Here is a 23,972-nt window from a genome sequence, read left to right as displayed (position 1 = left end):
GCTTATTTGGAAGTTTTTAGTTATTAATCTTCATAATAGTTTCTTAAGACGCTTCTTATTTCCTCGTTATATCCAAATAGTAGGTAACGTAGACATTTGTCATAGAAACCACTTGGATCCAAAGTTTTGTTGTTGGCATTGTTATTGAGAAGGAAACTGAATGTTCTAGTTGGAAAGTAATTTAATTGGGTGACACTTGAAAGAATACCAGCCTAGCCAGATATTTTTTTATTCCTTGGCTTATTATTAATAGCTATGTGATCACAAGGAAGTCATATTGGTGAGCCTCGGTTTCATTAACTCTAAGGGGAAAAGGTAGGAGTTTTCTGTCTGTGTGTTTCTGTGTGTCTGTCCGTGTGTGTGTGTGTGTTGGGGACACTATGAAATTCAAAATGAATCCTTATTTCTGACAAGGACCATGTCTCATTTGACTTTGGCGCCCCCAGGACAGCTGCTGTTAGTGAAGGCTTGTTTCCTGTGGGAAGAAACGAGAGATACTGACTTTCTTCGATGGGTGCTCTTGGACTTAGCAGAGAAACGCTGTAGGACAATGAGATGGATACGAAATTCCCAGCCCATCTGCCCCAAGTCCATGCAAACTCTCCGTATTCTCCCAACATGAACTTTTTACCCTGAGCCTGCATTCAGCGTGATCTTACCTTACCCAACACCTGTCTCTCCGTTCCCTACTTGCATTCTATTGTGTGGCCATTTCCCACTCTGGTCTTCAATTACAAGCTCTTGGGCACGGGAGATCTTTCTTTGTCATACTTGGTGTGAGACAGAGCACGCAGCACTGTGATGAGCTAGTTGATCACCTGCTGCTGCTTCCTGGCTGGATCCGAGATGGTTGTGATTCCAGTGCAGCCTGTTCTGTGCATGACTCGCAGCTCCTGCTCGTGAGCATCTGTTAAATGTACCAGAAGATGGACAGTGAGCTGCATGCTGGTCTCTGTGTTTGGTTTCTCCTCCAGGAAAAACAGGTTTGGCACGGTCGTCGGGAGCCCTCAGCCAACCTCTGCATGGGTCTTGTCTTTATTTCATGTCGTGCCTGCAAAGACCGCAAACCCACTAATACTCTCTCGAAGATCTACACAAAGCCCGTAAACAGAATCATCGCCCCTCTCCACCAAAGTAAAACAGTTTGAGCTTGATTCCTCTTTTCCGCTGGTGCGGGATTCGTGCAAATTGTGTTTGTATATGTGCGTCATTTGCAAGAAGCAAAGGTGTTAGGAACACATGCAAATCACCAGATTCTTGGCTCCCTTTCTGCCAGTTCCCCTCTCCCTTCATGTCTCGGTCTGTACTGTCTAGAATCCCATGAACAGAGGAGCCTGGCAGACTACAGTCCAGGGGGTCGCAAAGAGTCAGACACGACTGAAGCGACTGAGCACACACTGTCTATGCTTTTGTCTATTTTTTCTCCAGAATTTGAGCAAACTGATCACCAATTTAAAATCTGGGGTATTTTTAAAACCCTTTTTTCCTTTTGAAATACGAGAAGTTACAAAATAGCACATAGAGTCCCATGGACCCTTCACCCAGCTTCCTCTTATGGTGACATCTCCTATGATGGCAGAAAAATATCAAAGTCAGGAAACTGATCGTTGGTACCAGACTGTGAAACAGACCACAGGATATCTGATTTTTAAAAGCACACACAGAGGAATGCTTTAAAACTTTTTAATTGGAGGATAATTGCTTTACAATATTGTGCTGGTTTCTGCCACACATCAACATGAATCAGCCACAGGTATACAAATGTCCTGTCCCTCTTGAACCTCCCTCCCATCTCCCACCCCATCCCACCCCTCTAGGTGGTTGCAGGGCCCTGGGTTGAGCTCTCTGTGTCGCTGGCTATCTATTTTACATATGGTAATGAATCTGTTTGCATGCTACTCTCTTAGTTTGTCCCCCCCCCCCACAAGTCTGTTCTCTGTGTCTGCATCTCCATTGCTGCCCTGCAAACAGGTTCATTGGTACCATCTCTCCAGATTCCACACACACATAACATCTGTCTCGATATTGGGTGAAGAGGTTGGCAGGGAGTGTCAGACACTCTCAGAGCAGGAGCCTGATGCAATGCCTGCTTGAAACACCCAGGGCAGTTTTAAGAGTGTGGTCCCTAGGTCACGGGTGTGCCTTCAGAAGAGGAAAGGCCTGCAGGAAGTGGAGGAACAAGGGCTGGGCAGAAGGAAAGGAAACTTGCTGGTTCAGTAGGACTTCAGCTGTGACTCTTCACCAAGAGCCAGGCTGTGGCCACATTTAAGTGTCCTGGTACCTCATAATGAGATGAGTAAGTCCCCTCATTTGGAGAAACATCTATATGACATTTGTAGAAAAATAAATGATTTTTAAAAACTGGACTTTATTTTCAGAGCAGTGTTAGATTCACAGCAAAATTGAGAGGAAGGTACAGGCTTTTTCCAGGTACCCCCACCCCCAGCCGTGCACACTGTCCGCTGTTATCAGCGTCGTTCACCAGGTGGCGCGTGGTTGCTGAGGCTGAACCCACACGGACACGTCTGCTGCTGCCGTTGTGTGCGCAGTCGTGTCTGACTCTTTGGTACCCCATGGACTGTAGCCTGCCAGGCTTCTCTGTTCAAGGGATTCTCCCAGGCAGGAATACTGCAGTGGGTTGCCATTTCCTCCCCTAGGGGATCTTCCCAACCTCCTGTGTCTCCTGCAGTGGCAGGCGTTATCGTCACCCAAAGTCCACTGTTTACTGTGGGTTCACTCCTGGTGTTGTATATTAAATGAGTTTGGACAGATATATAAAGACACATATCCATCACTGTAATATACAGAGCAGTGTAACTGCCCTAAAAATCCCTTGTACTTTACCTGTTTATCACTCTTTCTTCCCTAACCCCTGGCAACCATTCATCTTTTTACTGTAATTGTACCTTTTCCAGAATTTCATAGAGTTGGAACCATAGTCTGTAGCCCTTTTCAGATTGACTTCTTTCACTTAGGAATATGTACTTACCGTTCCTCCATGTCTTTGTCATGACTTGACAGCGCTTTTCTTTTTGGCAGTAAATAATACCCCATTGTCTGGAGGCATCACGGTTTATTTATCCTTTCACCTGCTGATGGACATCTTGGCTGCCTCCACCTTTGGACGATGCTGAATGAAGCTGCTATAAACCTCCATGTGCAGGTTTTGAACTGGGTTTTCAGCTCGTTGATGTTGCATCATGTGGATCTCTGTATCTGTGTTCCTATTCATGTATGAGTGACATTTTATATATATATATATATATTTTTTTTTTAAGTCCTCTCCCCTTTCTTTGGATGGTTGGTGAGGTAAGGGCTGATTTCAGTCTTATTTGGTGTCTCTCTTCACTCTCTCAGACACTGGATTGTTCGCAGGAGCAAATGACGACACTTTGTGTCTAATTAGCAATATCTGATTGCTCACCACCTGCCAGGGCTTGTTCTGTCTCCTCTGGCTGGGGAGAAGGTGGGTTCTAGCACCATTTCAGTGTTTACATCTGGTTCAGTGGCTCACCATTGTGCAAATGGGGTTGCTTTTTTGCTGTAGTTACAGGAGTGTCTGGGGTGGTGGTAGTGGGGGGGGTTGGGGGGTAGTTAGATGACCTTAGCTGGCAGAGGGAACCAAGAAGCGAGAGGTCATGGAGAAAACCCAGCCCCACCACTCCCACTGAGTCTGGACCCAGCAAAGGAATTCTCCTCTATAAAGAAGCACCACAATAGGCCATACCACACATGAAGGGCTTTCTCAGCTGTGTTCTGGGTGAGACAATCTGAGTCAATGCACTCTACTCCCCTCATCATCACTCTGCTCAGCACCCTGGTGTCAGGCTGTGGCCATCACAAGTCCCTGGGGAAATGTCTATGTCAAGTAAGGGAAAAAAGTTCCTAATTGGCTGTGGTCCTTGACCTTTGGCCCAGTTCTGACTCCTCTAATGTCTAAACTTCACTTTACTCATTTAAAAGGATGATTGGATAATCTGGACGATTCCTTGTAGACCATGGGTCATAAAATTCTACACCCCTCCCCCCCCCAATCCTTGAAGCTGTCCTGTTTGTAAAAATATCATCGGATTAGAGGGATTTTTACATTCTCTGCTGCCTTTTCTGAAGGACGGCATCCCTGATCGCCAGATTTGGGGGTGGGTCAAAGCCATGGATGACTGGATATAGATAAGGTTGTTAGCAGAACTAGGGAAACAGGTGGATGTCTAAACCAGTTGCCTCTGGACCAGTCCATTCTGGAGTTCAGATACGCTAGGCTTGTGTGTAAATGGACTTGCAGAGAAGCAACGTTATCTTCCAGAAGAACACTACCCTGATGTACCGCACTGGGGGGACTGCGAGGACTGCTCCAGGTCTGGCTGTCTCATGACCCACACCGCCGCCCCCACCCCCACCCCCCACCCCCACCCCCCGCCCCAGCCTTATTTTTAAAGTGTGAATTCGACCTAGTCCCTCACTCTCTCCCAGTTTCTTTGCACTTATATATAAGAAGTGGGAGAAGGATTACGCGAAACTTCCTTTGCTGGCCTGCATCAGGTGAGGGAGGTGATGATGAGCTAGAACTCAGTCTCTGCTCTAAGGCATTATGGACACCCAGGCAGCGAAGGCGCCAGCCAGGTCTGGGTGGTGAGTGCTCAGCTAGAAGCTCTGAGGACTGTCACTACCTGTGCCCGCCGAGCTGGGCCCTGGTCAGACACGTGATCCAGACGGGGAAATTAAAGATACACTGTCAGTTCACTTCTGTGGCCTGCTCGGAAACACACAGTCGCCTGTAAGCTTGGAGGGTGGAAGAATGCCACCCCAGCCTTGCCCTGTCCTTCAGCCTGTGCAAAAAAAAAATCGGTGGGCAATAGCAGGCACACAGGTACCCTAAGTCCTCAGGGAGAGACGAGTGTGCAAACATGCAGGGGTGCAGCCGAGCCGCCCCGGACCCAAGCAGCTGGGGGCAGGCCGCCGGTGCGCCCTCCCCGCTGTTTTCCACTTTGGGTCAGCCCGCTCTTATTTCTGGAGTGGAGTGGGGCTCTCCCTGGGGCGATCTAGGGTGTCATCTCTGGCATTTGCTCCCAGTGCAGAAAAACAAGTCCGAATGCAACGCACTCGGGTTTCTGAACAGCTGCCCAAGCTCCGAAACCAGGCAGTCAGCAAAGCGGAGGAAGGGAGGAGGGGGGCGGGGAGGAGGGGGGCGGGGCGGAGGGAGGCGGTCAAGGGCGCTGTTTCGGTGGGCGACGCTCCTCCCCGGGCTGGGGAGCGGGGAGAGTGGGGGACGTCCAAGCGAGTGGGGTGCCCCTAGTGGGGATCGGGGTGCAGGGGCGAAGGGGTCGAGGGTACCCCCCGGTGGACGACAATGGGAGATCCGGACCCCTGGGCTGTCTAGGGTGGCGGAAAGTGAGGATGCTTGGGCTCGGTGAGGATCCTGCAGTGGGGGTCGGTGCGCGAAGGGAGGGGTGTTGAGGGTACGTCCCCACACGGTGGGTAGCGCTGGACGCTCTGCGACCCCCGGCGGGCTGAAGGAGGGGGCTGCCTGGACTGGGGGAGTGCCCAACATGGGGGTGGGCGTCGGGCTGGGGGATGGTTCGGAGCTCCTGCCTCCGGGAGAGCTGGGGTGCGAGGAAGGGGGAGGCGCGGCGGGGCGGGGCGGGCAGGCAGGAGCGGCTTGCCTGCCGCCAGGGAGCGGGCGCCTTCCCAGCCGAGCCATGCGGTACGTGAGCGACGTGTGGCAGCCTCTGCGCAGACTGTTCCGCGGCAGTGTGGGTTTCGGCGAGCGCCGCCTCCTTCCAATCACCGCGCAGCCCCAGCGGAGGGATGCGCCTGTGCAGCGCAGCGCTGCTCACCGAGGCGTCGCGTGCCAAAATCACATCCAAGTGAATGCCCTGCGAGGGAGGCATCCCCCCGCTCCCCGCACCCCAGATTTTCACAGGGCGGCCACGGACCTGACCTCACGACTGCCACATGTCCCCAGCTGATGCAAAGCCCCGGGAACCCTGGAACGGAGGGACACACACAGCAAAAATTGGCGAGGAAGACGTGCAGTAGGGCTGTGCGGGTAAATGGCACGAATTTTAGGGGTTTGCACAATCAAGGTGCCGCCTCCCAATAGTTATTCCGGACTTTCAGTCAGGTAATCAATTTCAGATCAGAATAGGATCGAGGTTTATTTACTCTTCTACTAGAAGAAATAAAAGTATATCGAAAATATTGTAAACGGTGACCGTGAAAACCAAGATGCCACGTTCCATTTTGTTCCAGCCCCCTCCTTGTGCCCACCATTCCGGGGACCCCGGGTTCCAGGTCTTAGGCGCTGGCTTTTGGGGAGAAGTGTTCAGCACAGGTCAGGGTTTCTAAGGAATTCAGGAAATTGCGCAGAGTGAGGACCAAGGGCCAAGGAAGCCCCCTCCCCTGGGGTGGCTCCAGGGCCGTGGCGGCTGAGACTCACGGATATTATTAGGGAGCAATTCCGGCAAGGAGTGACCCCACAGGCGCTCTCAGCGACCTTCTGGCCTCTCTCTAGGGTAGCAGAGACGCACACCCCCGTCCCCTCTTAACTTTCTCCCAACCTTTAACCCGAAACCCCTGTCTTCACCGTGACCGTGCCTGGCCCGGAATGCATAAAGTAATTAACCTCCAATTAAAATAAATAAATTTGTATTTTAAAAAATGCACAGTATCTGAGTCCCATTCCCAAAGAGGCCGAGTCTTTAGGATGCAATAAGCATTCCAGGTGATTCGCTTGCAGGGCTCCACGGACCACACTGGACGGTGCTGTTTCTCTCCTCCCAGCACAGCTGCAGTGGTTATTCTGGGAAGCTGTGCGGGGCGTTTTTAGGGGATGACAGGAGGAGGCTCACGAAGTGGCACCTTCAGCCAGGGCTTCTTTAGGGCGTTATCTGAGTCGGCGTCGCCGGTCTGCAGGGGGCGCCAGCAGGCTGGGCCACTCTCCTTCCACGTGAAAGGGGGCTGGAACCCGAGGAATGCGTCCCCGCCCCAGGGCTGACGTGTGCGTGGCTGTCTTAAAAGCCGGGGCGGCGCGCTGGGCATCCAGCAGAGCCGGAGAGGAGGCCAGCGGGCGAGCACCGCACGGGCTTTAGCCGGCGGAAGAGGACCGTGGCTGTCACTGCGCTCGGAGCATCCCAGCCCCGCGGAAGCCGTGGGTGCCTCCCCAGCCCCGCGTCCCTCTCGCAGCGCTTGGGGAGCCTTGCGCCCCAGGCGAGCGCCCGTGATTTAGCACAAAGCACGTTTCCAAAAAGCCGCGCTTTCGCGCACGCACCCTCGCCCCCCTTTGTTTCGGGGGTCGCCAGGCCGCTCTCCTCCCCAAGTCTGAATTCTTCAGAAGGGGTGGAGGGCCGCCGAGCCTCGGCTGGGAAGATGCCCTTGGAGCTGACTCAGAGCCGGGTGCAGAAGATCTGGATCCCGGTCGACCACCGCCCCTCGCTGCCCAGAAGTGAGTGCAGACGCGCGCGGGGCCGGGCGGCCGGGGAGGGCGCGCCGTGTGCGGAGAGAGGCCATTGTGTGGCGGGCGCCGGCCCGGCGCTTTTGTGCCGGCTCCCCTCCTCCGGCGCGCTCGGCCGGCCGGGCGCCGCCCTCCGCGCCGTCCCCGCGTCCCGGCCCGGGCGCCCCCCGTTCCTCCCCACCAGCTCCGGCGCGGGGCGGGCACGGCGCCGGCGCTGCGCCTCCCCTGGCCGGCGTCGGGGGCGCTGTGGCCCGGCTCGAGGGCTCCGTGGGGGCTCCGCTCGGCTCGGCTCGCGCGGGGAGCGCAGAGGGACCCGGAAACGGCGCGCGCGCTGAGCGGGAAGCGCCGGGCGCCGCCGGGAACCTCCGTTTCGGGGACGCTTGGGAAGGGACGCCGGCGTGTCCCGCGGCCCCGGCCCCTCTCCGGGGCGCCCGCCGCGCCTCCTAGGGTCCCAGCCGCCGTTCTGTGTCGATCGCTACCTCCGCTCTCCTCTCTTCCCCTCCTTCCCTCCCGCCTCCTTTTCTCCGCTTTCCACCTCCTCTTCCCCACCGCGTGTTTCTCTCTCCTCTCTCAACCTCTCTTTGCTTCCACCCCCACTCCATCCTTCGTCTCTGTGTTTCTCTTTCTTTATGTATTTACATCGTCTTATCTTTTTCTCCTTCTTTCTATGTATTTCTAATCTCCTATCTTTAGTTCTCTTTTTTCCCCTCTCCCTTCGCCGTCTTTACTGCTCTCTGCTTCCCTCCTCTCTTTCTTTCCCGGTGCCCCCCTCTACCCTCTGTGCCAGGGGCGTGGAGAGTTGTCTGGAACTCAGCCTTTGTGCACGTTTTGGGGAGGGTCTTCGGGTGGGGACTACACAGTTGGCAGCATTTCCCACGTGTGCGAGCCGGCGCGCGCGGGCACACATACACACACACACACACACTCTCTCTCTCTCTCTCTCTCTCTCTCTCTGGACTTGGAGTTTGCTGACAGTTCACCTTCCCGCCCTGTTGGGTCTTGGCTCATAAAGGCTTTGGGAAGGTTTACCTTGGGCTCTGTCCCCCGCCACGGAGAGAGCCACCTCTTAAAAGGGTGGTTCCAGAGGAACCAGCAAAATCACCAAGGGGCCTGTCAGGTGGACAGGCTGAGACAGTGGTGAGCATTTTGCTCCAGGTCAGGTGAGGTCAGAATGCCTGAGAGGTAAACACTGGCTCCCAGGTGCAAACCCTCCCAAGTGGCTTCAAGGCATCCCCCGAGCTAGGTGGCCCGTGGGCCTTCTCTGCCATCACATTTCTCAGGGGCTGGTCACCAAGGCCGCAGTGACAGCTCCTCTCCCCAGGTTTTGCCCAGGTGTGAGTTACCTCCCCGTCCTCAGACCTGCCCCAGGAGGTGAGGTGTGTTGGCCCTGGGGTGCTCCTAGGACATCCTGGTGATGGGAGCCTGGCAAGGTGCTCCCCATGCTGGCAGGGGTGGGGTAGAGTAGAGTGCTCCTCCACCAGCTTGATCCCTCAGGTCCAGCCGGCCACAGAAAGACAACTAGGCTTCTTTGCAAGGTAGCTGGGTTCTGGGGAACCTTAGAGGTGTCTTGCTCCCCAGCCCTTTCAGGTATGCTCTTAAATAGCCCACTGAACAGGCTGACTGCGATCTGGTTATATTTCTGTAAAACTTGGTGGTGGTGAGAAATGCCCCACCTGAAATCAGGAGGGAGATACAGAAGGAGCCCCACCCCTTTTTGACTTTTGAATAAAAGATGCTGATAAAAGAACACTTGATACACTGGGGCACACAAATATACATTGGTTCTCTCAACACCTGTAGGTGTATGTGTGCACACAGAAATGCACACTCACATTTAGTCGTCCTCTGGGGTTCATGTCCTCTGGGGTTCACGGTGGGGTGAGGACTGGGAGGTCTGGCCACAGCAGGGCGGGGTGGGAGGGGGGACTCTGAGCGGGCTGGCATCCGCTTGTTGAGTGATTCTGACAGACACAAGTGTGTGGCCACGCTTTTCTTCAGGGCTTCAGAGATCCATCCATTAGTTCCTATCAGCCTGCACGTCTCACACGCAGATGAGATATTTGCCTGAAAATCCCTATCGGAACAATTTGCAGCTTGATGGGTGGGGAGCTGGTGGTGGGGTGGTTTGCTAAAGCTGATGGATTAAGTCCCTTGTCTCCGCCCACTCCTGCAATCCCTGTGTGTGGCTGTGGGGTTACATTTTTTTCTTAGAAGATTATCTGCACCCTGGGTATTTATTGCTTGCATGCCGTTATTTTAAGTAACAGTGTCTTTCTGGGTTTATATGGTCACATTTGTCTCCTCCCATCGTGGAGAGAGGGTATCTCTTCCTGGCATCTTTCCCATTCCCTGCCCCTCCCCCCTTCTTTAATGGCATTGGGAACTGGGTGGATTTTTCTCCCTCCTGAACCTGTTCCAGTCTTTCTAAGTGCTGTCCTAGTGGGGGTCACAGCAGACCCGTCTGAGATGTGTTAACTAACAGAGGACACAGAAAACACGACTGTGGATCTGTAAGGAACGGTTAAACAGCCACAGGAAGCCCCAAATTGATTCATTTGGTGGCACTTCCACCTTTGAAGCCCATCATTTCAGGGCCTGGTTGCTACAACTTCATGGTGGTAAATGCTTCTTACAAATCCTGCCGCTTCCTTCAAATGCAGACTGTAATTCAGGGAGACTTACCGACTTGGTGAATCAGCTGAATGGACAAGGAAGTAGACTCTCGACTGGCAAGAACTAGTGATCCTTTTTCTCATCACGGAAAGAGTTATGTGTGCAGGTCCCAACTCATGTATCATTTCTCTACTCAGAACCCGCTTTCCTCATCTGTGAAGCAGGTTATGTACTATCTGCTGAGAGGTTTCATCTCACAGAGGCTTTAGCCCCATTGATGGTTTTCCGGCTCAAAGACGGAAGATCGGGGAAACCTTACAGACCTTATCATGTGGGCAGCCACTGTAATCTGCAGTCGTGATTCTCAGCCCTGGCTTCACATTTAAATCATGTGGGGGGGACTTTGGAAAAAATGCACGCTGGTACCCCCTCTCCAAGTTAGAATTGCTACAGGTGCAGCCTGTGCATCCTGGTTTTAAAAGCTTTTTAGGTTCAGTCGCTGGTTGAGAACCACTTTTTGAGGAAGGAGCACTTCAGGGGTTTCAGGTGAGAAGGACCAAGGTGAACCCCAGGTCTGTCCCTCACCGCTTATGCAGGGGACCTCCTTCACTTGTGGGTCCTGGTTCCCTCGTGTCTGGCCTTAATGGAAGGAAGCCCCAATGGCTGATGGAGGCTACCATAGCAAGTATCCTACACGTTACCTTCTGCTTCACCCTCCGGGAACTTTTGTGAAACATCCGTGCATTTCACAGACAGGGAAAACCAAGACTCCGAAAGTCTTGGTAACTCGTCCGGGACCTGAGGCAGTGCTGGCTTTGAACTCTCCTGGCTCCGGGCCCTCTCAGCCACCGTGCTCCTGCGTTGTCAACTGATTCCCTGAAATGCCCCTCCCTCCCTTGCTGGCAGAGAGCCTGTTGGGGTGGGAGGGCCATTCTCTGGACGAGAATTAGGCATTGAATTAAAATGTGCGTGCAAAGCAATGAATGAGTGCAACATCCACTGCACAGTCCAGAAGAGTTTAGGAAAGAGGTTTTGCTGAGCTGGGGTCTCCCCACCCTGCAGAGCCTCGGCCCACCTCACCACCCCCACCCCTGCCATCCCCCTGGGGCAAGCTCACTTCCCTGTCGATTCCTAACACGGGACCAGGCAGACTCTCTGGGCTGAAATGATCCCAGGAGAAAGTTTGTGTCCAATAGACCACAGTCAGGTGTCTGCCGTGGCTTTCTGGGGCTACCTTCCATTCTCCCAGGGTGGAGTGTGTGGTCCTGTTACCCAGAGAGCCCTTTTCAGGTGGTGTCGTTTGCCCTTGCCTGGCAGCGATGGGGGAGCAGGTTGCCATGGTTACCATAGACACTCTGCTGTGGAATTTGCATGAGGCCCGCTGGGCACTGGCCTGGTCTACATCTGCAGCTCACCCGTCTGTCTTCCATGAGATCCCCTGAAACTTGGTGTTGAAGCCTGACTACCTACTTAGAAGAGAAGAGCATGAGTGACGTGGCATCTTTTGAGGTTAACATTTCGGGGTGCCTATGGGTGGCAGGGAGTTTACAGGAGGTGCAGTATGTGCGTGCTAAGTCACTTCAGTCATGTCTAACTCTTTGCGACCCCATGGACTGTAGCCCACCAGGCTCCTCTGTCCATGGGATTCTCCAGGCAAGAATATTGGAGTGGGTTGCCATGCCCTTCTCCAGGGGATCTTCCTGACCCAGGGATCGAACCTGTGTCTCCTGTTGCTCCTGCATTGCAGGCAGATTCTTTACTGCTGAGCCACCAGGGAAGCCTACAGGAGCAATGGCAAAGTGTCTTCCATCGGTTTTTTTATTTTCTGAGCCTGCAGTATGGCATCAGTATGGTAAGCTAGGACAGCAGTCCTGCCTGCTTGAGGCAGTGGAAAATGTGAATCAGAGAGGTTAGCTGCTCAGTCAGGGTGCAGGACTGGAATTGGAATCTGCCAATGCAGCCCCTTTCCAGGGACTTCAGACTGTTGCTTCTTTACCTCTAACCTCGGTATATCCCCTTACATGCAAGTACTTTGGGGAAAACCTAGCGTTAAGCTATACACTTATCTTCCCTATTCCTGAGCTATTGGAGAGGAAGATGAAAAGGCAGGGCTCCAGGGAGGAAGGTACGAGAGGTGGGAGTGTTAAAAAGGTCAGTAGAGAAAAAGAGGTTCAGAGTGGAATTGAGACAGAGGCAGGAGATATGGGACCAGGAAAGCACTTGAGATGTGCTGTGAGTTTAACAAAGAGGAGGGAGGGTAAGGTTTTGTCATTTCGGGGACCCCTGAGCACCTGGGCGGATGGGCAGCAGCAGACACCTTTGGCAGCTCTTTGAATCTCGTGCAAGAAGCCAAAGGACTCAAGGAATGACTTCTGCTTCTCCAGACAAGCAAGGGATGGTTTATTTGGTTTTGAGATTCAGCTTGAATTTTGGGTTTAAGGTATTTATGCTGCCATGTCTTTATGGGTTTTGTTTTTTCCTCCCAAAGTATCTATTGCCAGAGGAGATTTGCACATACGATTAGTGGATATAGAAGTAATCCCCTATTTGATAAATCAGTCAGCATCTGCCTCTGCTTCCTTGGCATGAGTCCAACAAAAGTATTGCATGCATGTGCACAGCCAAGAGTGTGTGTGTGTGTGTGTATGAGTGTGTGTGTGTGTTGATGCTCCTGGGAGCAGAGACACGGTGGGGATATCAGATAAGACCAGGGGAAAACCAATGGGTTGGGGGAAGGATCAGCAGAGCGTGTGTTTCCGGGTGCAAGCAAGGACACTTTCACTTTCTTGTGTGTCATCTGTAGCTGTCACATGCTGATAGGTGTGTCTTCTGTTCTCACTGGTCTCTGAGGAGGCTATCAGCTTTCTCCGCTTGCCCCTCAGGGACTCCAGAAAGTCCCCTGGTGCATCTTTGCCCCAGTCCCGTGGTCACACAGGACGAGACACCTCTGTTTTCTAGGAGCCTGTTTGTTCCCAGCCCCTGGGTGCTGGGGAATCCCAGCCAAGGGTGTCTGTGGCTCCTGAGTGTCCCTTGGCCTCCTGACAGCCTTTCCTCCTCTTCCTGGCTCTCCTGCAGATTGTCCCTGACAGTCTAGAAACATGAAAGGAGAAACAGTGTCCATGTGTGGCGCTTGCTGCCCCGTGTCCCTAGGCTGCAGGTCCCAGAGGCAGAACCTAAGCATCGTGGCTGGTGCTTGGCCACCAGGCCCAGCATCATGGGGCTGTGCTGGGGTGTCCAGATTGAGAGGAGGGGTATACACAAGCTTGTGCTGTTGGCGGCCTGGTGGCCCCCAACCCTCCCATCTGACACTCACCTGTTTAGAAGGAAAGAACCTAGATTCCATAGTGCAGTCTGAGTCGCTTGGTCTGCACTGTAGCTGGAGCCCGGGGAGCGGGGCTGCGTGGTGGTCAGTGAGCGCCTCACACGCTGCTGGGTGGGGAGCGGGCAGGAGGCCGGTTTCTGCCCCACATGGGCGGTCCTGGGCTCATGAGCACTTCTCACCTGATGCCAGAGACTCTCAGGAAACACTGCATCTGGAATGTCCAAAGCAGGGTTCTTTGGGCTGCTTTCTACAAACCTAGTGAAAACCTCTCTCCCTGGAGTTTTGTTGAGATTCCAAGGAACATGGGTGAGAAACCAGGAGAGGCTGCACAGGCAAGACCCTCTGGGTTTCTGGGAGCCCTGCTTGGGGCCCTTGTGACTTGGCGGCAGCCAGAACTTGGACAAGGAGGAGCAGGCACGGGCAGTGGAATTTGTGGGGTCAGCTTCTTGGTCCCTGACCGACTCCCATTTCATAAACTCTTACTGTGAAAATTGCCTTTTAAAAATAATCTTTTTTAGGAAGGCCATGCAGACCACGTGCGCGGAGGTGCAGAAATTTATCTGTAATTTGGCTGCTGGAGCCCCACCTCCCGGGGCTCTTACCTGCCACCTCTATTTACCTGTTACCTTGCATCTGAGACAGCCTCTCCTACTGATGACCTCACCCTTATTGGTGCAGGAAAGTCCCTTCCTTACACCCCAGGGCTACTTTCCCCTCTGGGGTTAGTCATCATTTTCTGGCTAGGTTTGGGGCCCTTTGGTGTCAGGCTGGGAATTTGGGGTCCCTGCCATGAGGACCTCAGAGCAAGAGGGAGCCGTGTGACCAAGGGCTCTGGCTGTCGGGGGCCCAGTCCTGCTGGATTGTAAAGTGCAGGGGCTTCCAGGTGGGAATGAAAGCTGCGTTTCCATGGGATTCTTTAAAGCCCATTGTGGGCAGCGCTGGCTGCTTTATTCATGGCCCTTCTGTTGTTTCTCCCCAGCCTGTGGGCCGAAGCTCACCAACTCCCCGACAGTGATTGTCATGGTGGGGCTCCCTGCCCGGGGGAAGACCTACATCTCCAAGAAGCTAACCCGCTACCTCAACTGGATTGGTGTCCCCACGAAAGGTGAGGCTGCAGCCCAAGCCGGAGCTGTCACACTGGGGATACACTCTACTTGCCACGACCCCAATCCCCCCAGAAAAGAACGGCCTTTCCCTCTCCAGCTGCTGAAACTCTCTTTGCGGGACCACTCTAAGGGGCTTTCCCTGTAGTGGGGGAGGTCACCCCTTCCTTTCCACTGTGTCACCCACCACCCTGTATGTACGCCCTGCTGTGTGCATGGGAGTCTCTGCTCACTGGCTGCTCTCTGGTTCTCCCTGCCCTGTGTCCTCCCCAGCTCAGCCCTCATCCCCTCCGGGAAGCCTTCTCTGACCACCCCAGTCTGTGCGGATCTTCCCCGAGTCCTTGTTTGTGACATTCCTCCACTGGCTGTCTTAAAGTACTCTTTCTGTGCTATTGATTATATTTTTTTATCTGGTCTTCCCACTGACACGGGGAATGTCTTTAGCACGAGGACTAATTTTTCACATTTGCTGCCCCAACCTCCACCCCCACTCCAACCTGTGCCCAGCACAGTGCTTCATACACAAACTGCCCGATCAGCACCCAGTGCCCATCCTGGGCGTGGGCTGCTGGTATACAAAGTGGCTGCTGTGGATCCAGCCATGTATGTGAGTCCGCACTCCCTCTCAACCGTGTTGGTGGGAATCATGGCCCCAGTTTTTACTAGACACGTGGCCACCACCTGCTTTCAGGCTCAGCCTCCAGCCCCGGCCCTGAAAGGCTAGCTTCCAGGTTGGGCTGTGGGAGGCGACCCCAGAGAATCAGGGGCACTGTGAGCAGTGCTGGGTCTTGGGGAACCCTGGCTGCCTTCCGGATCAAGCGATGCAGGTGCGGGATGTACAGCCCCCACTGCCTGGTTTCTGGTTTTCCTGGGATCTTATTCAAGTCGTGCGCCAGCTTGGTTTCCTTCTTTGGAAAGAGGGATCCTGGCCCTGGGAGATCTTTCTGGCGGTCAGCATGGTCAGTGAAGGGTCTGTTCTTTTTCACGCAGTGTTCAACGTGGGCGAGTACCGCCGGGAGGCCGTGAAGCAGTATAGCTCCTACAACTTCTTCCGCCCTGACAACGAGGAGGCCATGAAAGTCCGCAAGTGAGGCCCCGGCTGTGGGTGCAGGGTGTTCTGTCTGCTATGTGGCCTTAGACTGGGAGGGAGGGGGGCAGCCAGCTCCTCCATGTGCAGCACGTGAGCCTCTTGGCCTCTGAGCCTCGCCGCTGTCCTCCTCTTCCAGGCAGCCTGCGCCCGCTGGTATGATGCAAACCAGCGAGAGCATCTCACTTGGCACGAGCTAAATCGTTCCCTGCAAAATCGTCTGTTAACCCCAGAAAAGGATTTCCTTTTTATCCTAAAATGACCAGGGCTCCCAAGTGTGACCTGAGAGTCACCTGGGAGCGGGGCACTGCCCCAGTGCCAGCCCCACCTGGATGGGTACAGTGGGCTTCCGTGGGCAGGACTTGGGCAGCCGTCTTTTGGAAGCTCCCAGGGGCAGTTTTCGGCATGCCAGCCGCACTCAAGCACCCCCCAAGGGCTGCAGCCGTATGTGCGGGACTCTGACTGGGAGCCTCTGGCCTGGTGGTCTCAGCCACCTTGTACACTTTAGCGGCAGAGTCGCAGGTCACCCTGCTCATTGTGGGGGGGTGGTAGTGCCTGGGTGTCCCCTAGGATGGACCCACTCTGATATACTTGTCTCTTTCCGTGTTGCAGGCAGTGTGCCCTGGCTGCCTTGAGAGATGTCAAAAGTTACCTGACGAAGGAGGGGGGCCAGATCGCAGTAAGTCTGGGGAATAAGTCTCGTCTCCCCTCCTGCCACGTGACAGTGCCCTGGAGGGTGGGGCGTGTGGACGGAGCCATGGGGGGACGCTGCCAGCGGGGACAGGCATCTGGCCTGAGCTATGAGGGAAGCAGGGGGTGCGGGTAGCCCCAGGACCCAAGAGGAAGCTGGTGGGTGGGGCAGACTGAGGGGCACGGCCCATCGGACCTGGGAGGTGCGGCCCCCGAAGCCAGTATCCCTCCGTGGCCCTCCCCTGCGTGTTGCTTTAAGGACTGTTCCCACCCCGGCCTCCCCTTTGGTCCCTGAGCGCAGGACAGAGGCCGTGGGGGGCCTGGGAGGATGCAATTTCTCCTGGAGCCCCAGAAAGTGGCAGACCTGACCTCTGCTGGTGCAGTAAACACTGTTCAATGCCAACCGGGTTCTCTTCTCTGGCCAGGTTTTCGATGCCACCAATACTACTAGAGAGAGGAGACACATGATCCTTCATTTTGCCAAAGAAAACGATTTCAAGGTGAGCCTGATTTCTCGTCTTGGCCCGGTGCGCTCAGGAGCAAGGGGGTCCCGCAGGGATTGACTGGTTCCTTGTCTGGAGCACCTGAGCTCCACACTTGGGCTTCCCCTGCCACGGCCCAGGTGTTGTTGCCTACAGATTGGGCTTTCCTGGTGGGGGCCCTAAGGGGTTCCTGAGACTGAGGAGGGGAGCATCCTCTATTGGTGGGAGGGCAGAGACTGATGGCTGGTTCTTTCTTGTGTATTTGGGCATTTATGTGCGGGGTCCTTCCTGCTCCAGTGTGGCGGTGACATCACAGCGATCCCAATAGCCTTTGTTGTTTCCTAACGTTTCTGTCTTGTTTCCTTCCAGGTGTTTTTCATTGAGTCTGTGTGCGATGACCCTACAGTCGTTGCCTCCAACATCATGGTAAGACCCCCAGAGCATGGCAGTCTGAGAACAGGGTGACTGGGTCAGCCAGGAGAAGCCGTAGAACTTTGAGAATGAGCTGGCTCTGCCAGCTGGCGGTTTGATTTTGCCTTGCGGGGAATCAGGCGGGTCAGAAGTGCAGAGCAGGACTTAACTTAGAAACACATTCTGCGACCCAGAATTGATCTTAGCAAGGCCCTTCAGATGGTTGGCAGAAAGCTTTCTTTGTTGGACGTAAGAGAGAAGTCGAGGACCTCAGTTTTGGTGGGAAACTGTTTTGGTGGCAGTAGCCTTGGCCGCTGACGGGTGAGGGGGCTGCTTAGGGTGGAGGATGGAAATGGAGACAGGAGGCTGGTCTCTTGCTGGTACGTTTTCCCAGTAGGTAAGCATGGTCATGTGTTGACAACAACCTATAGGACCCTGCAGACAGAGGGCAGAATTCCCAAATTTGGGGAAAATGGGAGTGGTAAAACTGTCTTCCTGCTTCTCTTGCTGTGTCAAGGGGAGGGTTACCTGGGTAAATTGAGGGTACTTGGCAGGTTAATTTGATGTCTTCTTAAATTGTACTTGATAACAATACACTGTAAACAGAAAAGGTTATCATGAAGACGTCACTGGAAGTCCCCTTCTCTTATTGTAGGTCACTTTCTCTCCAGCTTAAATACATCCGAGTAAGATGTTACCTGTAGCAAAAAGCTGGTCGGACCCTTCTACAGGGAGTGCCAGACTTTGGCCATGTAGTGTGTGTCCTTCAAAGGAATGCTGAGAGTTTGTTAGTTTTTGGTGGTGGGCCTTTGCTCCAAGGCAGTGGGAATATTTGCATGCATTTCTCAGCAATGAGTTCATATTTCAGGAAGGGCTATTGAAATGGTAGGAAAATCAGTCCAGATTGGTTTCAGTGGCCCCAAAGGAGGAGGCTCAAAGTATGAGGAAATACACGTAGCCTTGGGCTAAACAAAGGCTTTTGCTGTATTTCTTTGGTTTGGTTCTACATTTCCACCGGGTAGGGAAGCAGAGCGCAGCTGCAGGATCGACTGTTTCCCTGGTGAGCAGTTGACACTCACTTGGCCAGAAGCTCATGCACCATCTTGTCCTCTGTGAATCCCTGGATCCCTGTTCCCCAACCCTCCGTGTTCAGAAATCTGTCTCTGATGACGCCTCCGAGCTGCTTAGCAGTTTTTAGACTTTTCTCTCATGCTTTTTATGCAAGAGGCTGTGTTGGAGGAAGAGATCTGTGAACCGAGTTTTTTTTTTTTTTTAATTATGTTAAAATATACATAACTTTGGTGGTGGTGGTTTAGTCTCTTAAGTCGCATGTCCAACTCTTGTGACCCCATGGACTGTCTCCTACCAGGCTCCTCTGTCCATGGGATTCTCCAGGCAAGAATACTGGAGTGGATTGCCATTTCCTTCTCCATGCATAGCTGGGTTGGCCAAAAACGGTTTTCAGATTTTCCTGTAACATCATATGGAAACACCTGAATGAATTTTTTGGCCAACCTAATAAAAATGGTTACCACTTTGACTATTTTTAAGTGTTCAGTTCCATGACACTCGGTACATTCACCCTGTTGGGAAACCATCCCCACTGTCCACTTCCAGAACTTTTTCCTCTTCCTGGACTAAAACACTGCCCCAGTGAAACACGAACTCCCCACCGAAGTTGGATTTTTGCGGTGTGCCCGCCTGTCTTTCATGGCTGTGGTCATTGTTGAGGAAGAAGAGAGCACGTGTGAACAGATTCTGAGTTTCCCCGAAATCAGCCAGGTTTCTCAGGCTTGTTCAGTTTTAGAGGACGGCAGGCCCGAGGGGCATTTCTCCTCTGTCTCTGTCCCATGAAAGTGAGCCTTGGTCGGGACCAGGTAGAGAAGCATCCACTGGGGACCAATGACAAGGGGGTACCACCCCGCCTGTGAGCAGTGCAGGAGGAACCCGACGATTCCACCTGGAGGGTACCCACAGTGGCGGGGCATTGCCAGCACCCCCTGGGGCACCTTTGCTGACAGGCAGCCTCCTCTGGGTAGGTGCTTATGTGGGACTCAGTGAGACTGAAGACCAGGTTGTCTAGTGGTGACCTGGCTACTGGAATGACCCTGAATCGGGGCCCATTCAGAGGGATTTATTAGAATCCACCTGGGGTAGGACTTCCATGGCAGTCCAGTGGGTAAGACTTCGCCTTCCGATGCAGGGAATGTGGGTTTGTTCCCTGGTTGGGGACCTAAGATCTGAAATCCCGGACAGAAAACCAAAACATAAAACAGAAGCAATATGGTCACAAATTCAGTAAAGAGTTTTGAAATGGTCTACATAAAAAGAAAAAAAAAAACTTAAAAAGAATCCTCTGGGTTTCCTGTCCTTGCCTTACCGTGGGTGCCCTCCCCATGGAATCATCAGGCTGCGACTCAACGCTCAGCCATCTCTCTTTTTGTTTTTCCTCTTAGAACAGTGGGTCAGGTCATCATCATTCTGAGCCCATCCATGCCTTTCCCAATTTGCAAGCCCCAAATCCTGCTCATTGTAAGCAGAAAGCCCTCCAGCGTGATTCATCAGCTGCCTCTTTGTGGTGTTACAGGAAGTGAAAATCTCTAGCCCGGATTACAAAGATTGTAACTCGGCAGAAGCTATGGACGACTTCATGAAGAGAATTAACTGCTATGAGGCCAGTTACCAGCCCCTCGACCCTGATAAATGCGACAGGTAATTCCTGAGCACTGACTGAACCCCCTGCTTCAGGGCTGTGAATATTATTCCTGATGAATAATATTCCCATGAAGCGTTTGCTCATGGATACTTTTATACACTCTTTTTAAATGTCTCAAAAAAAAAAAAAAATCCTTGGTGATATATTTGGTATAACTATCGTAGGCCCCGTGTGCTGCTGCTGTGTGCAAAGTGAGTTTCTGAGCCCTGTCTCTCCCGTCTCTCTCCGTCCTTTGCTCTTTCCCCTTATTTTCCTTTCAATCCTCTTGCTTTTCTCTCTCCTATCCTCTGGGAGGCCCTCTAGCCCCACTCTGCTGTGGGAATTGCAGACTCAGACCCCCCTGACTCTCGGAGCAGAAAGGCTCGGTCTGTGCCTCCCTGGAGTGACGCTGTGGTGTGGTGGAAGCCGAGTCTCCCTGGTGGGGCTGGGCTGCGCCAGCCGCATCTGACAGGCCGGCCCCCCCTGCAGGGACTTGTCGCTGATTAAGGTGATCGATGTGGGCCGGCGCTTCCTGGTGAACCGTGTGCAGGATCACATCCAGAGCCGCATCGTGTACTACCTGATGAACATCCACGTGCAGCCCCGCACCATCTACCTGTGCCGGCATGGCGAGAGCGAGCACAACCTCCAGGGCAAGATCGGGGGCGACTCGGGCTTGTCCAGCCGGGGCAGGAAGGTAGGGGGAGCAGGGGCTGGGCGGAAAGCGTCCCTGTGCGTATGTGTCCTGTGTACATATCTGTGCCCTTGTGTGTCTGTGTGTTCCTCTGTGTATGTGTCTGTATTCTTCTGTGTGTGTCTCTGTGTCCTTGTGTGTACACGTGTCCTTGTGTCTCTGTGTGTTCCTCTGGGTATGTGTCTGTGTTCTTCTGTGTGTGTCTCTGTGTCCTTGTGTGTACACGTGTCCTTGTGTCTCTGTGTGTTCCTCTGGGTATGTGTCTGTGTTCTTCTGTGTGTGTCTCTGTGTCCTTGTGTGTACACGTGTCCTTGTGTCTGTTCCTCTGTGTATGTGTCTGTGTTCTTCTGTGTGTGTCTATGTGTCCCTGTGTGTACACGTGTCCTTGTGTCTGTGTGTGTTCCTCTGTGTATGTGTCTGTGTTCTTCTGTGTGTGTCTCTGTGCCCTTGTGTGTACACGTGTCCTTGTGTCTGTGTGTGTTCCTCTGGGTATGTGTCTGTGTTCTTCTGTGTGTGTCTCTGTGTCCTTGTGTGTACACGTGTCCTTGTGTCTGTGTGTGTTCCTCTGGGTATGTGTCTGTGTTCTTCTGTGTGTGTCTCTGTGTCCTTGTGTGTACACGTGTCCTTGTGTCTGTGTGTGTTCCTCTGGGTATGTGTCTGTGTTCTTCTGTGTGTGTCTCTGTGTCCTTGTGTGTACACGTGTCCTTGTGTCTGTGTGTGTTCCTCTGGGTATGTGTCTGTGTTCTTCTGTGTGTGTCTCTGTGTCCTTGTGTGTACACGTGTCCTTGTGTCTGTTCCTCTGTGTATGTGTCTGTGTTCTTCTGTGTGTGTCTATGTGTCCCTGTGTGTACACGTGTCCTTGTGTCTGTGTGTGTTCCTCTGTGTATGTGTCTGTGTTCTTCTGTGTGTATCTCTGTGTCCCTGTGTGTACAGGTGCATGTTGCTGTGTCTGTGTGTTCCTCTGTGTGTCTGTGTCCCTGTGTGTGTCTGTGTGTTCCTCTGTTTATGTGTGTGTCCTCATGTATGTATCGGTGCCCTTCTGTGTACGTGTGCGAATCCCTGTGTGTGTCTGCGTATGCCGACCAGACACTGACTCACACGTGTGCACGCCTCAGGGGAGGGTGTGTGTGCAGGGCTGCGCAGGGCCCGCTTCCCCAGCAGTGAGGACAGCCTTGCCCTCCCAGAGGGGCTCGGTCCTCCTCTCCCAGACGGGTGGAGCCTGTGACCAAGTGCGCGCCTCTCACCCCATCCCCCCAGTTCGCCAATGCCCTGAGCAAGTTCGTGGAGGAGCAGAACCTGAAGGACCTCAAGGTGTGGACCAGCCAGCTGAAGAGCACCATCCAGACGGCCGAGGCCCTGCAGCTGCCTTACGAGCAGTGGAAGGCCCTCAACGAGATCGACGCGGTGAGTGCCGGCCGGGGCCTCTGCCCGAGGCGCTGTGGGGGACCCCCGAGCCTCCCACGCTGGCGGCCAGCTCAGCGGCTGCGGGCTGCGCCCTCGAGCGACCTCCGCCTGTGCCTGCAGGGCGTGTGTGAGGAGATGACCTACGAGGAGATCAAGGACACCTACCCCGAGGAGTACGCGCTGCGTGAGCAGGACAAGTACTACTACCGCTACCCTACCGGGGAGGTGCGTGCTGGGCCGCTGGAGGGCGGGCGGCGGGGCTGCGGCTGAGGAGCTAGCGCTGGTCCTGCCGCGGCCGCGGTACCCGGCGAGGCCAGGGACGCAGAGGGGCTGAGCGGCTCCGCGGAGGAAGGGCCTGTGCGTTCGCCTTGCTGCGCTGCCCCGTGCCCATCCGCGGGTGAACAGAGTCCTCCCCACTCACACAGCTCCAAGGAAAGCACTGCTGTGTTTCCCAGCAGCTGGGACAGAGGTGTTTCTTCAGTGACGGAAATGACAGTTCAGGAAAGGGAAACAGCCCTGGCTGCTGATGCACTGGATGCAGGACCCCGCTGACTGTGGGCCTCATGACAGGCGTTCAGCAAGTCCCTTGTGCCGGCTCCACGGATGCTGGCAGAGGGACCCCTGGGCCCTGCAGGCCCTCGGGCTGAGCCAGCAGCTGCCTGGAGCTCTGCACGGAGGGTCCCGTGCAGGCGGAGCTCTCAGGTCTGCGGAAGGCTTGTCCTGGTGACACCCCGCAGGGGTCCTTCCTGCCTGTCGTCCTTCTGCTCAGCGTTTGTCACACGTCAGTTCCCCGGAGCTCAGGGCACTGTCCCTGGTCTCATTCCCTGGGACTTCCTTAGTGAGAGAGGGACCAGGGGTTGTGGTGGTCTTGAAAGTCACAGGTTCACCCCTTCTTTTTCAATTTTCTCCTACTGAGATAAAGTTCCTATCATATAAAAGTCACTGTTTTAGCCAAAGTACACGTCAGTGGGTTTTTTTGTATATTCACAGTATTGTGCAGCTATCATCACTAATTCTAGAACATTTCCCCATTGCCCCAAAAGAGACCCCCAGCCTGTCAGCAGTCAGTCCCAGTTCCCGTCCCCCGGCCCGTGGCTTCTTTGAGTCTGTGTTCTGTCTCTCGAGTTGTCTGTTCTGGACGTTTCACGTCAATGGAATCACACGCTCAGACGTCACTCTGTGTAGTGTGCTCAGGCTCCTTCGTGCTGTGCTGTGTGTCAGGGCTCCATTTCCCGGGGGAGGGTAGGGGTCAGGAAGGAGCAGGGAGAGGGCAGTGGTGTGGGTCCCCCGGGGCCGGGGTGGATGCAGGACCAGCACGCGGGTGGTGGGCTGATGCAGGACGGACGGCGTGGTCTCTGGTTTATAACGACCGGAGGGCGTGGCCCGGGGTGCCCGGCGTGGTCTCTGGTTTATAACAATGGGCGGGGTGTGGCCAGGGCTGCCCGGCTTCTGCTCCAGCTCAGTGTCCCCTTCTCCCTCCGCCCTGCAGTCCTACCAGGACCTGGTGCAGCGCTTGGAGCCGGTCATCATGGAACTAGAGCGGCAGGAAAACGTGCTGGTCATCTGCCACCAGGCCGTCCTGCGCTGCCTCCTGGCCTACTTCCTCGACAAGAGCGCAGGTGCCTGGCCCGCAGCGCGCCCTCTCCTGGGGGAGGGCGGGGTTGGGAGCTGGTCCCAGCCCCTCCACGAGGAGGCAGGGCCCCTGGGGTAGCCCCCTCCAGGTGTTTCCGTGCAGCCACCAGAGGATATCAGAGCAGTTTGAAGCTGGGTGGGCTTAATGACCTCAAGAAACCCAGCCTCCCTGTCTCTCCACATCTCAGGGGCAGTGCGTCTTTGGGCAGGGGGCAACCCACCTCTCAGGGGCTCCCAGCCCAGCAACCTCTAAACACTCGTGTGTCTGCCTACGGGCCAGCGGGATCCCGACTCCTAAAGTGTTTGGGGAATGACGCTCTTACTCCAGCTCATTGCGTGAGGCTTTGGTTTAGCGCTGATCATGTTCTGGGTGTCTTAGCAGCGCCGCC

At 54.2% G+C, this 23,972-nt stretch overlaps 1 protein-coding gene across 10 annotated transcripts in view; it reads left to right on the top strand.

Annotated features, from left to right (window-relative positions):
- Positions 1-23,972, top strand: part of PFKFB3 (6-phosphofructo-2-kinase/fructose-2,6-biphosphatase 3) — a 273,656-nt gene that overhangs the window by 44,493 nt on the left and 205,191 nt on the right. For 6 of the 10 annotated variants that reach the window (XR_009740222.1, XM_061435765.1, XM_061435760.1 and 3 more), the window contains exons 1-11: positions 7,049-7,441; positions 14,365-14,490; positions 15,479-15,575; positions 16,188-16,254; positions 16,691-16,765; positions 17,117-17,173; positions 19,746-19,870; positions 20,343-20,550; positions 21,805-21,951; positions 22,072-22,176; positions 23,441-23,570. Coding sequence is in view for 9 of the 10 variants with exons in the window: in XM_061435765.1 (XP_061291749.1) it covers positions 7,366-7,441; positions 14,365-14,490; positions 15,479-15,575; positions 16,188-16,254; positions 16,691-16,765; positions 17,117-17,173; positions 19,746-19,870; positions 20,343-20,550; positions 21,805-21,951; positions 22,072-22,176; positions 23,441-23,570 (1,213 nt within the window). In the remaining variant the exon portion in view is untranslated. Of the gene's footprint in view, positions 1-7,045; positions 7,442-14,364; positions 14,491-15,478; positions 15,576-16,187; positions 16,255-16,690; positions 16,766-17,116; positions 17,174-19,745; positions 19,871-20,342; positions 20,551-21,804; positions 21,952-22,071; positions 22,177-23,440; positions 23,571-23,972 lie in introns of those variants that run through there. The other 4 variants (XM_061435770.1, XM_061435762.1, XM_061435768.1 and 1 more) reach the window with 2 other exon arrangements.

Source organism: Bos javanicus, chromosome 13, assembly GCF_032452875.1.
Source record: "Bos javanicus breed banteng chromosome 13, ARS-OSU_banteng_1.0, whole genome shotgun sequence".
Classification (NCBI taxonomy): domain Eukaryota; kingdom Metazoa; phylum Chordata; class Mammalia; order Artiodactyla; family Bovidae; genus Bos; species Bos javanicus.
The sequence above is the reverse complement of the archived record's forward strand: the minus strand, read 5'-3'. Positions and strand labels throughout refer to the sequence as shown.